This window comes from Aspergillus undulatus, assembly GCF_047715775.1.
Source record: "Aspergillus undulatus strain CBS 261.88 unplaced genomic scaffold BDV17scaffold_3, whole genome shotgun sequence".
Classification (NCBI taxonomy): domain Eukaryota; kingdom Fungi; phylum Ascomycota; class Eurotiomycetes; order Eurotiales; family Aspergillaceae; genus Aspergillus; species Aspergillus undulatus.
In genome coordinates, this window is record NW_027396607.1 from 981,012 (window position 1) to 996,103 (window position 15,092).

The 15,092-nt window shown below is 50.9% G+C and overlaps 9 protein-coding genes across 9 annotated transcripts; 5 read left to right on the top strand and 4 right to left on the bottom strand.

The window, feature by feature from the left end:
• Window positions 1–98: 98 nt before the first annotated feature.
• On the bottom strand, window positions 99–2,238 carry BDV17DRAFT_252213 (Mn(2+) transporter ATX2). Its single transcript, XM_073756518.1, has 3 exons — window positions 1,866–2,238; window positions 850–1,791; window positions 99–784 (listed from the first exon to the last, which is right to left on the bottom strand). Exons 1-3 carry the CDS (start codon window positions 1,913–1,915, stop codon window positions 613–615), a joined length of 1,164 nt encoding a protein of 387 aa, XP_073620374.1. The 5' UTR covers window positions 1,916–2,238; the 3' UTR covers window positions 99–612.
• Window positions 2,239–3,163: 925 nt separating this feature from the next.
• BDV17DRAFT_287191 (uncharacterized protein) lies at window positions 3,164–3,562 on the bottom strand (the record flags this gene model as incomplete). Its single annotated transcript, XM_073761107.1, has 1 exon — window positions 3,164–3,562. One exon carries the CDS (start codon window positions 3,560–3,562, stop codon window positions 3,164–3,166), a length of 399 nt encoding a protein of 132 aa, XP_073620375.1.
• Window positions 3,563–3,619: 57 nt separating this feature from the next.
• On the bottom strand, window positions 3,620–4,737 carry BDV17DRAFT_252215 (uncharacterized protein). The gene has a single exon (XM_073756519.1). The coding sequence runs from the start codon at window positions 4,711–4,713 to the stop codon at window positions 3,748–3,750; it is 966 nt and encodes a 321-aa protein (XP_073620376.1). The 5' UTR covers window positions 4,714–4,737; the 3' UTR covers window positions 3,620–3,747.
• A 311-nt stretch (window positions 4,738–5,048) lies between these two features.
• On the top strand, window positions 5,049–7,015 carry hat1 (histone acetyltransferase catalytic subunit HAT1). Its single transcript, XM_073756520.1, has 4 exons — window positions 5,049–5,195; window positions 5,264–5,539; window positions 5,590–5,851; window positions 5,899–7,015. Exons 1-4 carry the CDS (start codon window positions 5,177–5,179, stop codon window positions 6,821–6,823), a joined length of 1,482 nt encoding a protein of 493 aa, XP_073620377.1. The 5' UTR covers window positions 5,049–5,176; the 3' UTR covers window positions 6,824–7,015.
• A 603-nt stretch (window positions 7,016–7,618) lies between these two features.
• On the top strand, window positions 7,619–8,248 carry BDV17DRAFT_252219 (U6 snRNA-associated Sm-like protein LSm4). Its single transcript, XM_073756521.1, has 2 exons — window positions 7,619–7,766; window positions 7,848–8,248. Exons 1-2 carry the CDS (start codon window positions 7,764–7,766, stop codon window positions 8,061–8,063), a joined length of 219 nt encoding a protein of 72 aa, XP_073620378.1. The 5' UTR covers window positions 7,619–7,763; the 3' UTR covers window positions 8,064–8,248.
• A 366-nt stretch (window positions 8,249–8,614) lies between these two features.
• BDV17DRAFT_287195 (pentatricopeptide repeat protein) lies at window positions 8,615–10,616 on the top strand (the record flags this gene model as incomplete). The annotated part of the gene is made up of 2 exons (XM_073761108.1): window positions 8,615–9,208; window positions 9,273–10,616. 2 exons carry the CDS (start codon window positions 8,615–8,617, stop codon window positions 10,614–10,616), a joined length of 1,938 nt encoding a protein of 645 aa, XP_073620379.1.
• A 797-nt stretch (window positions 10,617–11,413) lies between these two features.
• On the top strand, window positions 11,414–11,896 carry BDV17DRAFT_287196 (uncharacterized protein; the record flags this gene model as incomplete). Its single annotated transcript, XM_073761109.1, has 1 exon — window positions 11,414–11,896. One exon carries the CDS (start codon window positions 11,414–11,416, stop codon window positions 11,894–11,896), a length of 483 nt encoding a protein of 160 aa, XP_073620380.1.
• Window positions 11,897–12,468: 572 nt separating this feature from the next.
• BDV17DRAFT_252223 (uncharacterized protein) lies at window positions 12,469–13,128 on the top strand. Its single transcript, XM_073756522.1, has one exon. It carries the CDS (start codon window positions 12,544–12,546, stop codon window positions 12,886–12,888), a length of 345 nt encoding a protein of 114 aa, XP_073620381.1. The 5' UTR covers window positions 12,469–12,543; the 3' UTR covers window positions 12,889–13,128.
• Window positions 13,129–14,676: 1,548 nt separating this feature from the next.
• Window positions 14,677–14,946, bottom strand: BDV17DRAFT_287198 (uncharacterized protein; the record flags this gene model as incomplete). The annotated part of the gene is made up of 2 exons (XM_073761110.1): window positions 14,677–14,745; window positions 14,815–14,946. 2 exons carry the CDS (start codon window positions 14,944–14,946, stop codon window positions 14,677–14,679), a joined length of 201 nt encoding a protein of 66 aa, XP_073620382.1.
• Window positions 14,947–15,092: the final 146 nt, after the last annotated feature.

The window sequence follows — 15,092 nt, forward strand, 5'->3', positions numbered from 1 at the left end:
GCAGACGGGCAAGCTTGATTTGAAAGAGTCTCGATCGGTCACAGGTGCTGCAGTGCTCCAGTGCCGCTCCCGGTGGGCCGCAACTGTCATCCTGATTAGTCGCTGCCGCTGCTCCACCGCAAAGAGTCTGGGCCGGTCACGGTACTTCTGCAGCTGAAGGCTCAGTCAAGGTTATATCGGTAGTCATGTACAGGTGAACGTGATGATTGACGTTGATATTCCTACTAGGCTGAGCAATAAACTACATTGATTCTTACTCAGCCTGTCCCCTTCTTTATAGCTTTGATTCCAGGTTTTCGGCTTCTCTGTGGCACTAGAACCTGGCAAGCTTGCAGTTACCGAATGATTTCATCACCACTCCGGCCTTGGACAAAGGCTTTCTTATGCGGTTTGGGCCTTTGACCCTTGCAGATCATGGCGTATGCGTAGTCCCATTATGTGATCACGATACAATTACCATCCCAGCACAAAGGATGGCTAAGGATGCAACTATCAATACCGGCAATGCAGAAAAAATCTAGTTACAGACAAATGCAGTCATCCCAAATATCCCGGGCTAATCCAATCTAGAGGCTCAAACAGTACAAAAATAGATCGCGGTAAGAAGGGAGACTAATGAGCATGTCCGATCTGGAGAAACAGCGGCAGTATCATGCCAATAACGGAGGCAACCAGGTCTCTGATAGACTTATCGGGCTTGGCCTCCCGGGCGTCATAGCCGTTGACCGGCAACTCACGAGACGAAGCCAGGTTGTTCTCCTGCATTGTGTGCATGGCAACGTACCTTTAAAAGTGATGTCAGTTACTCCGTTCTGGACAAATCACAACGTGGAGAAGTGGTTATCTTACAGGAATGTCCCGGCGGAGAACAGGAGAAGGACTCCTGTGCGCCAACGGGCACTGGTCTCGTCGGTGGATCCCGAGCCTAATAGGTGCACAAACAAGAAAGTCGCCAGAGCGCCAACAGGGGCTGCTATACTGAAGACGAATAGATGAGTCCTGGCAGCGCGGCTCGATAGCCCCTGCCTTAGGAGGATAGACGTCAGCCCGAATGAGGCGGGGGCTTTGTGGACCATGATAGCCAGGAAAATGATAAAACTCAGCCCGGTGTCGGAAGTGGATGCACCGAGAGCGATCCCGTCTGCTGCTGCGTGGATGACTAGTCCCGTTGTTGTTGCGAAGCTATGGCTGCTTCGTTGGCTATTAGCAGCATCCAGAAGTCCCCCGTCCCGCGAAGGCGATGAATTCCGGCGAAGCCCAGAGCCCAAGTTGTCTAACGAGATATGGTAAGGAGGTCTTGTAGGTCTGGCTGGCGACGCAAATTCCGGCACTTTGTCAATCAAGTACATCAGTATAAACCCTCCTATGAGCGAAATGCCAATCCAGGCATGAGGAGAGAGCTCTCCGCTGTGGCCGTGCTCCGATTTGGCAGCTGAGGTGTCCTTCTTCGCTTCCGGATCAGAGTCCGAATCCGAGTCTCGCGCAACATGAGCAACAGGGGTACCAGCAGCAGGCAGTTTCGGATATTCATCCCAGCGTCCTGTTTTGTCGGGAAAGGTCGTTGCAACGGTAGGAATGGCCGATCGTTCGTGCAAAAAGGGAAGGGCAACAGAGCGACTGCTGAGGTCTTTGTGTTCAACGGTAACGGCATCGTATAGAGTCTCGACTCCCTCGGGTATAATGACAATCAAAGACGTTCCCACCAAGACTCCCATACCAAGAGAGGATATCAATCGCAATTGCGAGGGCGAAAGTTTGAATGCTAACGGCAGGGAACCCACAACGAAGGACCTGTAAATAATCAAAGAGATGGCTGTTAGCCGATACCTGCCAGGCAGGAGTACTGTAGCGCATCTAAGACTCACGTAATTGCCATCACAGTGCTCAATGTGAGCAACGTGAAGAGTCCATCCATGGTCGGCCGTTTGTCATTCAGCGTCTGGCACTTTCTACAGGACTTGGAACATGATGCCAATTGTGAATCACTGTAACGACGGGCTAGCCTCCTTGGCCAGAAGAACAAGCAGCGATGCAGAGTCGTAAAGGGAGGTAGTGCGATAGGTGTTTTCGAGAAAGCCGTTGAGCGGAGCCAGGAACGAGCAGTGCGCCCGAGGTGGAAACGTGGCGTGGGAGCCCGCCCGCCGGAGATCCGCTGCGGGAAAAAGGGCGCCGCCCCTGCAAGGTACCTTTCCTCCAGTACCGGCACAATCAGACAAAGCTCCCTATGCTTGCTGGAAGGCTTGTCCGGAAAGAATCTGTCTGCGATAGCTTTTGACTCTATCTTATACGAACTTTGTTTTCTAGGCTCGCTCGGCAGTTATATACATTCCCTTGCCGCCGCTTTAACAAGGTAGCCACCACTTTGAATCTCGGTCTTGCAATAAACCAACAGTGGCCCTAATGCGGGCGACTTCTCACACATCTTTGCCAAAAACAAATTGGCCTCATAGGAAATGAGTCTCCCAAGGGACTCCGAATGTACGATATCATAGACAGGGTCCTATACTCGCGACCACCATCCGAATGCCGTCGTCATATGCAGACTCACCGCGATATTTCCAAACTTGCAATTGTAGAGATACCCATGTCAGATCTAGCATATCCTATATCAACTCGGCGCTTATTCACTTTCCAGAAGCTCGCGCAGCTTAAGGACTCACATCATGGACAGTCATACTTTTCCTAGGGCCACATGACTTCACAAGCGCTCCCCTTGGTCATTTTTCCGGCTTGTATTGTCCTTAACGACAATGTTATTTTGGTGAAAGTCGCCATGCATAAGTGTGGGCCGGTGGCCTTTGGAGAACGCGAGCGAGATGAGCCTCGTAGGAACGAACCTTGTAGTCTGGCCGATTATTATGTTCCACCAACCCTCGAAAATTATCCGCCAAGCCTTTGACAAAGGCAGCCTCGCCGTGGAAAGGCCCTAGAAGCTTTTGGTTGGTTTTCCCTTGGCCAAAAAATAGGTAACGAGGCAAGCTGCCAGCGTCGATGCCTGCGTAGAGGTCGGGCCATGGATATTCAATCTGCCGCATAACATCAAATGTCTGCTTCAGTTTGGCGACAATGTCGTCTTTCTCGGACTCGGTCAGTGACGCCAAACCTTGTCCAGTGACTCACCCGGGACGCGCTGCATCACCAAAAGAAGGTCGCTGGAAACCTTTTACATTGGGTATAATCGAGGAGCCGGGACTTGAGGAGCATGTCGCTCAAAGTAAATCAAGGTCTGGCCTTCTGATACTCGTATTTCCCTGCCGAATTTGACAACAACCTCGTCGCTCACTGCAACGACCTTATGCATATGGTCCCATAGAACATTGGTGAATGCTAGGATTTCGTCTGTAGTAGGTAGAGCGGGCAGAGGCAGAGAGCCATTTTTGAAGGGAAGGATAACTGGCTCCCACATGTTGATTGCGGTAGAGTCCCATTGCAGGAGTCGAAGGGAAATCGAAAGGGCGAGCGTTTGAAAGACAATGACGAGGAGATGGTCAACTGAGAAGCGCTTAGAGGTTACAAGACTACTTCCAACATGCAGGACGTTGACAAATAGGGCATGAGGCATGAAGACTAGCCATGAAGCCCGGGCAAGCTACGGACTACTCTTTACATCTCTCCAATATTTGGTGCAATCTTGTGATTGTCCTCTCTAATTATATACCTTGTTCATACTGAGCCTCTAATTGTAAGACCTTACTTCGGAAATGAGGGCGTCCTATTGATCGGATCAAACCACAATGCATTTCGAAATCAGTACCTTTGGGTTTGCACCTTCAAGAATTCGCGCAGTCGTTCTTCCTTCTCCCGCCGAGTCTGCTCGGAAGACAAAGTCCCATATGCCTCGTCGGTTTGCTGGGTGACCTTCTCCTTTACGTCTGCGACATTCACCTGTCCTAAGCCATCCCATACCTCTTGCATGGTCCCGCCTAGCTTATCCAGGAAAGCTCCAATGCCACCTTCTCCTCCACCCTGTTGATAGCTTTCGAAAAGACCATTACCTGCCCATCGCGGCCCCAGACTAGCCATGAGAATAGTATCGAGATCTTGCGCTGTAACGACATCTTCCTGCACAAGGTGACAAGCTTCCCTCAGCAGTGCAAAAGCCAGTCTATTTCCCACGAACCCTGGTATCTCCTTCCTTATAACGACAGGCCGATGTCTCGACCCAGGAATAGAAAAATACTCGCGCGCAAAGTCGACCCTGTCCGGAGCTGTTTCAGGAGCCGGCACAATCTCAAGTAACGGCATGATATGCGGCGGGTTAAACGGATGCACCACTAGCAGCCGCGTTTTATCCTGTAACAGTTCTTGCTGCTTTGACGCTGCTATGCCCGAGGTACTAGTCCAGAAATGGGCCGATGGGGGAGCCAAGGTCTCGACCTTCTTCCAGATCGACTGTTTGAATTCTAGGTTTTCTGGGCCTTGCTCTTGGACGACGGTAGCGGATGCGCATGCTGTCTCTAGGGACGAGTGAATGTGTAGGCGGCCGGATGAGATCAACGAGGCCACTTGTGAGGCCCTTGACTCGGGTTCTGACTGGGAGCTAGAGTCGGCTAAAAAATTTGGGAGCGTTTTGAGAATGTAGTCGATTATGTCGGGCCTTGTATCAAATGCATCGACTATGGTGTTCTCGCGGGCGAGGTGGAGAGCCACCATGGACATGCCTATGGTTCCTAGGCCTATCAATGTGATTCGGTGAGGGCTTGTGGCTGACATTATAAGTTGGCCGGCAATGTCCGCTGGCTTGGTCGTTCTAAACGTATGTTGTTACTTTCTGGGATTGCCTAACATCCCCGCGGATGTGCGGAGATATATAATGGTCCCCGCACAAGGACGTTCCCCAAACTTCCAGACTAAGTGTGAGATTCACGAAGCCGAGGTACATAATACCCAGGACAAAAGGCTGCATCATGATATGAATGTTAGATACACGAAAAGGCACACCAGATAATCCCATGAGACTTTACAATGTGTGATATAAATCATTTCCTGCTGTATCCCTCGAAGCTGAAGGACAGTGTTCCAGATGGCGCTAGTCCAAAAAGGGTTATACCCGCTGCGCGCAACGCGATCAAAAGACGCGCAAAGACAGGAAGCATCTTGAAGACTCGACGAAACACATCTCCCCATCTCCTCCGCCACGCATAGTTTTTGATTATCTTGGCTGCGAGTCTCCATCATGTCGGCGGAAAGCGAATGTAATTTTCCCACTGCCTTAGTCTTTTGCCCCCTTCATCGCATTAGCTGACACTTGATCTCTCCGTAGGGTCTTGCGACGCCAATGACGCCGTCCAAATCACTATCGTTCAGCCCGACCAGCAGAAGCCCAAGACGCTCTCAGGTTTCCACCCGCAGTTCACATACCCTATCTTCGGCGAAGAGGAGCGCATATTCGGCTATAAGGGATTAATCATCCGCTTGCGCTTCGCGGCGCATAATCTTCGTCCTCATGTCCACGTCTCGCACGATGAGAAATTCAAGGCTGTCGAGGATGCAGAGCCTGTCGATATCCCCGCAGCATTGAAAGAATTTCTTCCCGAAGGTAGTTCTAATTGCGTTGGAGACAAGCCACTTGTCTAACCGTTGATGTAGAGGCCTTTTCTTCGTTACCCGAATTCGAGAGCGCCGTTCAGGAGGAAGATGCAAAAGATTTCAAGCCACCGGGCAAGCTTGCTCACAGCTACTCTGTTCGCGGACGGAATTATGAGATCTGGGCGGCTTCTCTTGCGGATCCCCAGGTGCAGCTTTTGCTGAATCGGTTCCAGATCATGGTGTCGTTCTACATCGAGGCTGGGACGCCTCTCACAACAGATGATCCTGAATGGACACTGGAGCGGTGGATGGTCTACTTTGTGTATGGCCACTCAATTTTCTATACAAAGTTTGTACTGACGAGACTAGATACGAAAAGGTCGAACCGCCCACCCCAACTGCTTCACAGTTTTCTATTGTGGGATACGCCACCACTTATCGATGGTGGTTCTACCAGAGAGACCGTTCCGAGAAGCCTACTCCCAAAGAGAGCCCTTTCCCCATAACCGAACCCATCCGACCAGGAGAGCTCCCATCGCGATTGCGGATTGCGCAATTCCTGATTCTCCCGCCGCATCAGGGCACAGGGCACGGCGTCAACCTCTATAACACAATTCACAAAGCCTGCTTCAATGACCCAACAATCAGAGAACTAACCGTCGAGGACCCCAATGAATCCTTCGACGTGCTCCGGGACTCGGCAGACTACCACATCCTTTGCCCTGAATTTCTCAAACACAACATCAACATCAATCCCGACCCTTGGAGCGACAACAAGAAGACCAGGCGTGTCCCGACCTCCTCTCTCCTCCCACTTAAATCCCTCAATGAGATTCGCACAACCTACAAGATCGAACCCACCCAGTTCGCACACATCCAGGAAATGTTCCTCCTCGGTCAAATCCCGCGCGAGAACCGCCGAAAGGGCGGCGCAAATATGTCCCGGCTCCTCATAAAAAAGCACAGAGCCGACAACCCCAACGACCGCCGATACTACTGGTGGCGCATGCTGACGAAGCAACGCCTCTACAAGCGCTCCCGGGATATGCTCATTCAGCTCAAGCTGAGCGAGCGCCACAACGCCCTCGAGGAGACCGTCGCCAACGTGGAGGAAGGATACGAGCAGCTATTTGGGTTCTTCAACGAGCGCGAGAAAAAGCTCAAGGCCCAGCAGGAGGAAGTCGAAGCCTCAAGCAACAGAGACCAACGTGCGAAGCGGAAATTCACGGTTGAAGATGAGGATGAAGACGAAGAGGAAGAAGAGTCTGTGCTTGCGAAGCGGCCGAAGGCGTAATTGCGTTGGAGCGTTTTCTTTCATGTTCTCAGTCATACTTCACTTAAATTGCGAGTTCCCGAGATTGATCCGAGCTGTCATGTATCAATACAAAAATCAATCTAAACCTCTAAATTCTAGGCCTCAAGCCCTAATTCATTCCACCGTTGCTTGGTAGGTACCTTCAGCAGATTGTACAGCGCTTGAGGCAATGGAGTCTAGTCTATTCTAATAATCACAAGCAGGATCCGTTAGTATGGCATATGCCGTATAGTAACACAGCCGCCAAGCAAGGAAAGTGCGATGGACGAGAACGAAGTGGACGACGGTCGCTCCTTCCCGTCATGGCGGACAAGACAAGCACCCGGTCGTTCCTTCCCAATATGCCGGGCCAACATCGTACCTTCCGGAAATGGATGCATCCTGTATAGAAGGCAGAAGCGATGGGCACGGGCTCGGGTTGCTCTTTCCTAAAGTCACTTACACAGTATACCGAGTTAGGGCTTTTAATCATCGCGGCCTGGAGGATAGAAAAGCGCGGCCAAAGCAGACGGGCCACCGACATCAGAAATGAACCACTAAATACTCAACCACCCTAATATATGTGTCTACTATCTTGCTATGGCCACCACATGCATGCAAACCATGTGCATTAACAAATTCACATGAGGGGTCATGGATGATAATGCCCTCGGGGGTTGGTGGTGAAGCGGTAAGCTCAGAAATACTTCGGAGTCGGAAATTCTACTTTTCCGTCAATCCCGCCGATGTCACAGCTGCACTCGGATTTGGCTCTCTGTAGCTGTCAAGGCATTGCTTCGATCTTTACAACTGTTATTCACCGCGCTTATTGGCATTTATATCGTCCGGACACGGAGCTAGCGACAAATTAACCATCCTTTGGGCTCCCCGCCGTCCCCTATTGGCATCGCACAACACTCCACACTCGATCACAGCCAGAATGGTAATTATCCCGCGCGGAGCCCTCGAGCTTTGTGGACTACTTTTATACGGACTTGGCTAACTTTGCATGCGCAACATATAGCTCCCTCTCGGCCTCCTCACCGCCGCGCAAGGCCACCCCATGCTTGTCGAGCTCAAGAACGGCGAAACCCTCAACGGACACCTCGCCAACTGCGACAACTGGATGAACTTAATACTTCGAGAAGTTGTCCAGACGAGCCCTGAAGGCGACCGGTTCTTTAAGCTACCAGAAGTCTACGTCCGCGGAAACAACGTACGTTGTGCGGCCCCGCTATAAGTCCCCGCCAACTAACCCCGGAGCCTAACAGATCAAATACCTACGAATTCCCGAAGAAATCATCGAGATGGTCAAAGAGCAGCAGCAGAACCAGCCACAGAATCGCAACCGCGGGCCTCGCGAGGGTGGACGGGGCGATAGGGGCGGTCGTGGTGGTCGCGGCCGGGGGCGCGGGCGCGGTCGGGGTGGAAACTAGAAAAAGTAATAGGAATACTGGTGCTATAAGTTGACGAGCGGAGACAATGATAGATACCCCGGAGATGCGTATGTAGCTGGGAGGATTCGTTGGCGGGATCGTGAGCATGGCCTGGCGTATCTGGTTGTTTTTTTCGATGGGAGCTTGCCATGTAACTTTATTGCTATCACCATCAATTTATGATTGACATGGAAATGAAGGTTGATATCAGCTACTCTTTGAATGGTTTGGACCAGCCACCGTACCGTACCTGCCCCGTTTGTACCTAGGATAAATTGGATATCACGTGATCGGAGCTTCTTTTTCGAGGATCTTGAAGCTTGACTGGTACTTTTCCACTTCTGCAACCATCGCAATGTCACACCGGAGACTCAAATCGGACCAGCTATGGCACTTCTTCTGCCCGTCCTTGCGATTGAATTATACTCAGCGCCAGACCATTAACCTGCCTGCGACGCGACTCCGAAATCCTTCGACTACCCCCCGAGCCCCCGCATCGAGATGCCTTCAAACACGCTACAGCTCGACTCAATCTCATCACACCAGCCCTCAGAATGCGGAAAATACCTGCACGGGCGAAGACCTATGCGCTGATTCTGAATATGCCGCGACCAATCGTTTCCATTTGACACACCCGTTAAAGAAATCTCTCAGAATTAAGATACCTAATGTTCCAGAGAGTCTGCGACATCTGTCGACAGAGAAGCTGGAGGACATGCTTGCGAAATTACCCTCCGACAAAAATGCGAAAGTGATTACCGCGATGCAGATACTGCATGTTCTGATTTGGGTCCGGAAAATCAAACCTGAGACACGGCACTACAAAGCGCTTATCCAGAGCCATCGCGATCCTTTGCATGGGAGGGCGAAGACGGTTCGGAAGTTGCTTAATGAGATGGAGGCACGTGGGATTTTGATTGACTCTGACATCCTCCACCTTGCGCTGCATGTAGGTTATGACATCCCTTGAGAGAATCTGCTCGGCGTTAGGCTGATATTGGAATCGTGTGAAGGTAATTTCTTATCATCGGTACTCTAACTACGCGCGGCGGGATGTGCTCGCGAAACTTGAAGAACGGCGTCTTCCCGTTACTCCTGATGGGTGGCATCATATTGTGGCCGGCATGATTAGGGAGAATCGGTTCGAGCTGGCCCTTGAACAGATTGAGAATATGGAGAGGAAGGATATAGAGATCAAGGACTGGCTCCACATTCTTTTGGTCTCTGAACTCTGCAAAATCAACAAGTTTGATCTGGTTCTCCAGCTGATAGACGCTCGGATGAGCAAAGGGCGCGAATGGACAAAAGACATTTGGACGCATGTCCTCCAAGCGGCGACCGCTGCTAACCATCATAAATTGACGCGCTTCATATGGAATAGAATTGTGGAGCGGGATATCACGCCGCCGACGCCTGAACTGTGCTCCCAAGTTCTCAAGGTGGCAGCTAGTAAAGGAAATACCAAGCTGGCGCTTTCGGTAACGCAGATGGTCAAACATCATAACGAGGCTCAGCTAAAGCCTGAAGACTTTGCTAGTCTGGTCGGGGCGTTTTCCGAATCTGGCGATTTACGTGGCGCGCTTGAGCTCCTGTGCGTCCTGCATGAAGAGGACCATTCCTTCAACGCAAGTACAAGCAAGATTATTATAGCCCAGTACCGGGCCAAGAAGACCCCCTTTCGGGAAGTTCGGAACATCCTGGGAGAGCTGAAATCATCAGGGAAGAAGATACCTCTTCTGTGTGCAAGGCTAGTCATCAAACTGTGCGAGGAGGCCACAACTGATGACCCGTTCGCGGTTGATGACGGCATCGAATTCTACAAAGAGCTATATTCGCTATGCGGTCAAAAGCCTGATGCGTCTATCTTCAACGCTCTGATCAATATGTCCCGAAAGGGCAAGCAGCCAGAAGCAGCCGCGTTTTTTGTTCAGGAAATGCAAAAGCTGAATATCGCGCCTGATTCCAGAACGATGCAGCTTATGATCACGATGTTTGTTGAGTTAAATCAGCCCGAAGTCGTGCAACTTTATCTTGACGAAGCGCACCAAAAAAGATTCAAGCTGAGCGGCGATTCACGAACCGAGATTCGGAAATTATTTCAGAAATCGACTTCTGAGGACATTGTCAAACTCAAGGACCACCCGGCAGTGGCTGACACTCGAGAGACACTTCTTCAAAAGGGGTACAACAAGGCCCGGCGGCAGAGGAAGAGACGCGAGGCGGCCATTGCACGGGCTCGGGAACAGGAAGGTTTTTCAAAGATCAGGCCCACGCTCACTACCCCAGAGGATCTGCGGGAGAAGGATGAGAAGATCAAGGCGGCGGTGGCTGAGATAAGGGCAAGCCACTCAGAGTAATATCTAATCTGCTGTTGTATATTATTGACTGTTTAGAGCAGCAGGGGAAGAGCTCGGTCTCCAGTCAGTCTACAGTCATTCACGGGTGACGACAGCTGATGCGCCAGGAATGCCAGCTCGGAACCAGACGCTGATCGCAATGATACCCATGCTGTTCACCACTCGATTATTCGCATCTGAAGGTGTGCTCGAGTCGAAATAACAGACAGATAAAATAGCTCATTATGACTTTACTTATCGTTGAAACCAAAACTAGAGAACCTAAAGAGAGCATATGTAATCACGGACGCAGCAGGTCAAGACAAGCTGCCGCACGTGTCTTGGCCGAAGCGTTAATTTCCCGCAGGACCGCTGCAGGCTCCACGCAGGAACCATCGTTCAAACCGGTTTGAGATTCTGCTGCGGTGCCAGTCGCAGAGTGAGACATGCAGGTCTCGACCAGTCATGTCTATCTAACAATGGCAAACAATCATGACAGTGCTTGTGCTTGTTGTAATACTATTATTGTTGGGTGCCCCTGGGATCTGCAGCGGCCAAACGCCGCCAAGGAAGGAGATCAACAAGGAGCGTCTCCAGTCTTCCATTTATAGTCGGACATCGCCAATTGTCTCACTGCTGGGGTCACTTCTCATGTCATACATGCTCTCCCGATCTTATAAGTTTGTCCCTTCCTCGAGATCAGACAATCGATAATCAACAAAGCTCTCAATTCTCTACATACTACCACTATACTTCCATTCCACCGTACTTAATCTATACCCCTATACTCGGCACAACACAACAAATAAACGACCAAAATGCACCTCTCCACCCTTGCCCTCACCGTCCTAACCCTGGGCCTCACATCAACAACAACCGCCTCCCTCCCCCCAATAGCCTACCGCATCCCAATGAGCCCCAACAACGCCCGAACAAACCCCAACAACCCCGCGCTCACATGGCACGTCTCGCACTTCGACATCGGCTGCTCGCAAGGCGGGTGTGTCTACAACTTCGCAATCCAGGGATTCTCCTCCGAGAACACGCCGGGGTTCAACACGACGTGTAACGGGACCACCGAGGCTGGCGACTACGCGCCCTGCAGGAACAAGGGCGTTCTTGCACAGATTGACCCCCAGGTTGATGCCAATGGCAATGGGGCGAGCAACTGGACGGTTAAGGCGCAGCATCAGTGGCGTGAGGGCGCGTATAGTGAGTTTTATGCGCTCGGGGAGAAAAATGTTACCGAGGCCCAGACGAGGTTTACGATTCCGGTTAAGGAGGTTTATGGGGTTGCTTAAGCTATTGATGGATCTTGGGTTTGATGATGGGAGCTCAGATCCTGCCAGATGAAAGGTGCATCGAGGCTCTTTGGTTCTTGTGTTGTGGGATCTTTGGAGAAACTCAGGCCTTCGAGAGGGCTCGGATTTGGGTGGAGAGACCTCTAGGGATCTTTTGATGATTCAAAACAATTAATTGAATGCTTGTAATATCTTTCATGTCTTGTATAGCTTTGACTCTGGCAAGCTTATTGGCTTTGTATCTACTTGGATGTTTGAGACTTATAAAGAGGCCTGTTAGATCAATCCTTAGGACCATGTACATATTGTTGTCTACTTTCCTCTTGTTTAACTCCTTTTACCTTTTGAACGCTCATGAATACCCTGACATTGTGTTCGATGGGCAACAGGATACCCATGGCGCCTTCCGACTTCTGAAAGACTCTGATGAGATATACAAGAAGCATCGGCTTGTTGTTTTCATCGACGCCTTGGACAAATTCGAAGGAGAACCTGGTGAGCTGCTAGAGCCGCTAGAGGACTGGGTTGCCCAAAGACATGAAGACATCAAGATATGTGCTTTGACTCGCGAGAGCTCGTACCTCGCAGAGCCCTTCCGTGATCTCCCGCAAATTCAGCTGCATGACCTGACATTGCAAGATATCACTATGCTGGTGACAGAAAATCTCAGTCATAACGAGAAGTTTCTTGCCCTTGGGAATGAAGCCGACAGACAGGAACTCATGGAGAGCGTCGTTCAACGTGCTGACGGCGTGTTTCTGTGGGTGGCTCTTGTTCTGGACGACTTGGAAGACGGCCTGTTCTCAGGCGACAATCTGAGACAGCTGCATAATAGAATCACACCACTGCCACGTGGGTTGGAGGACCTGTTCTGGCAGTTGCTGAGATCTGTCCATGCAAGCAGCCGGAACGAAGTATACGCCATTCTACTGATGGCCACTGCATGCCCGGTCCCATGGCCTATAATCCGGTTTTCCATTCGTGGCGGATGATTTGGAGAACCCCAGGTTTGTCCACGAGGTACAAAACATGGCATCAGCCGAAGAGGTCAAGAATAGGCTTCAACAAAGCAGGGGAATCACTGGAAATGCAGGGGACTGTTGCACGTCAACCAAGAAGAGTTCGTTGACTGGAGTTGCAAAAGATTTTCCACGTTCGAATAATACGTTGCTTTGACCCATCGGAGCATCTTCGAATTCCTTCAGACAAAGGAGATTCAGCAGACAATGGCCGAGGAATTGCAGGATTTTGGCCCGGTGGTGGCAGTGTGCCAGACTTTTCTGGCCCACGTCAAATGGTGTGCACTCGCGGACTACATTTCCAAGTATAAAGAAGCCCAGCACCCCTGGGCCCTAATCCAGCGCGCATTCTGATGAGTGCTCCGAGTTTTGAATGGGTGGTCTGTACGTTGCTGGAAGCATACGGCTCTGACTCTTTGAATCGACCGCTGCTCACCACCTTTCTAGAATATGCAGACGGAACTGCCCGTCATAAAGGGAGTGTGTTCTCGCCCCTTGATAGCGGAGCCGATGTCCCATACGAACCGCCTGCCGCCATCTCTTGTGCTGACTCTCAAGGATAAAATTCCACTAATGGGGGCTTAACCTGGGTTTCTGGATTTCATCCCAGACACGGCTGCAGACTCTCCTGCCTTAGCAAAGGTATATGTTGGTACACTTTATGATAGTCTCGTCGGAATCAGGCCAAGGGGAGACTCATTCCTGGGTCCCAAAACTACTAAGCCAGCGCTCACAGATTACATTGAGGAGCACGGCCCCGAGGTGGAACTCAGGGCGTTGGTGCCCCTTTCCTTTCCCGATCATGGGGCAACTCTTCAAGCAGTTATGAGTTGGATGATTGACTATGGAGTGCCGTCCAGCCCACAAGAGCGAGCCGAGCTGGAGCAGAAGTTTGGCCGCACTCTTCGAGCGATGTTTTCTGACAAGATGTGGAGAGGCGCGGCGGCGAAACCGTTCTGATCGTTGGTTCAGTATGGTTGTTATTCGTATTTACCGGCTGAACTTGTTTTCCATAGATTATCGAAAAGTACCTTAGTTCCGAGATTAAACAAGTGTCATCTGCTTTTACACAGTTAATACAAACAATGAGGACAGTCCCCAGGACCACATTCCCAGACCGAGGATACTCTATTCCAGAAATAGAAAATCCCGATACCCCTTATACTTCGAAAGATCTATCCGCGGCAAGTCAGATGGAAGTTCACCTCTATCAATTAGCTGCTCACGAAGATGCAACAATGGGAGGATAGGGTCATATTTTTCATAATAAGAACCACCCATGTCAATCCAAGCGCGCTAGAACCGCGGACGGAGGTACTTTTCGTAGGCCTCCTCAGGTCTAAGCGCGTCCTTCAGATGAAAGACCATGGAAGATCACAGAGAATTTCCAGACGGACAACGCTCGTCGTAGTCTCGCATATGGAGCCTGATGATTGCCTCTGTGAAGGAGTCTTGGTTCAGGGGCCAGTAGGCCCGTAGATATGCTCCGCCTCGGCGGTGTACGCTGGCGCTATGCGCGAGGCATCAGTGGAAAGAATCAGGTCCTCGTCCCTTGGCGTCCGGTATCCGGGGCTTCAAATCACCCAGCCACTTGAGGTACTTGGACTGGCGGAGGAGAGACAGAACCATAGCCATCTTCGGCTCGTCATGGAAGTGTACGTCTGGAATAACGTGCCGAGGCCAGTATCTGAAGTCCTCGTCATCTTCCCATGCCGGACGCCTTGTCTTGAGCTCGCCACAGGTTGGGTTGGTGCATAGACCTTATCCTTCCGCGACTAGGGCTTTGGTTGCTGATGGAATCATATTGTCCGAATCCACAAAGTCGACATCCTGTTTTAGCAGAACAAATAGTTATTAGCTGACCGGTCAAAAGGGCGTTGTAGCGTGCTACGCACATACCGGATGATTTGTGACTGTGCCATAGAGACTGAGAGCCACATATCCGAAGAGGACGTAGGCAATGCCTTTCTCGTCCAGGATCCTTGCCACCTTTGCTGCGACTTCAGCGCCGACTGAAGGTTTCGGAGACATGGTTCAGTGATTGTTTTCGGCCGCAGTATATTCAGTGTGCTGAGGTAGTAGTGGGTGGATTGCTCAAATCGAGGGTGCAGGTAAGCGTGAATTTATGCTCTCCGGGGCATTTTTTCTTTGAACAAAAACCACCTTTACAGTGTTGC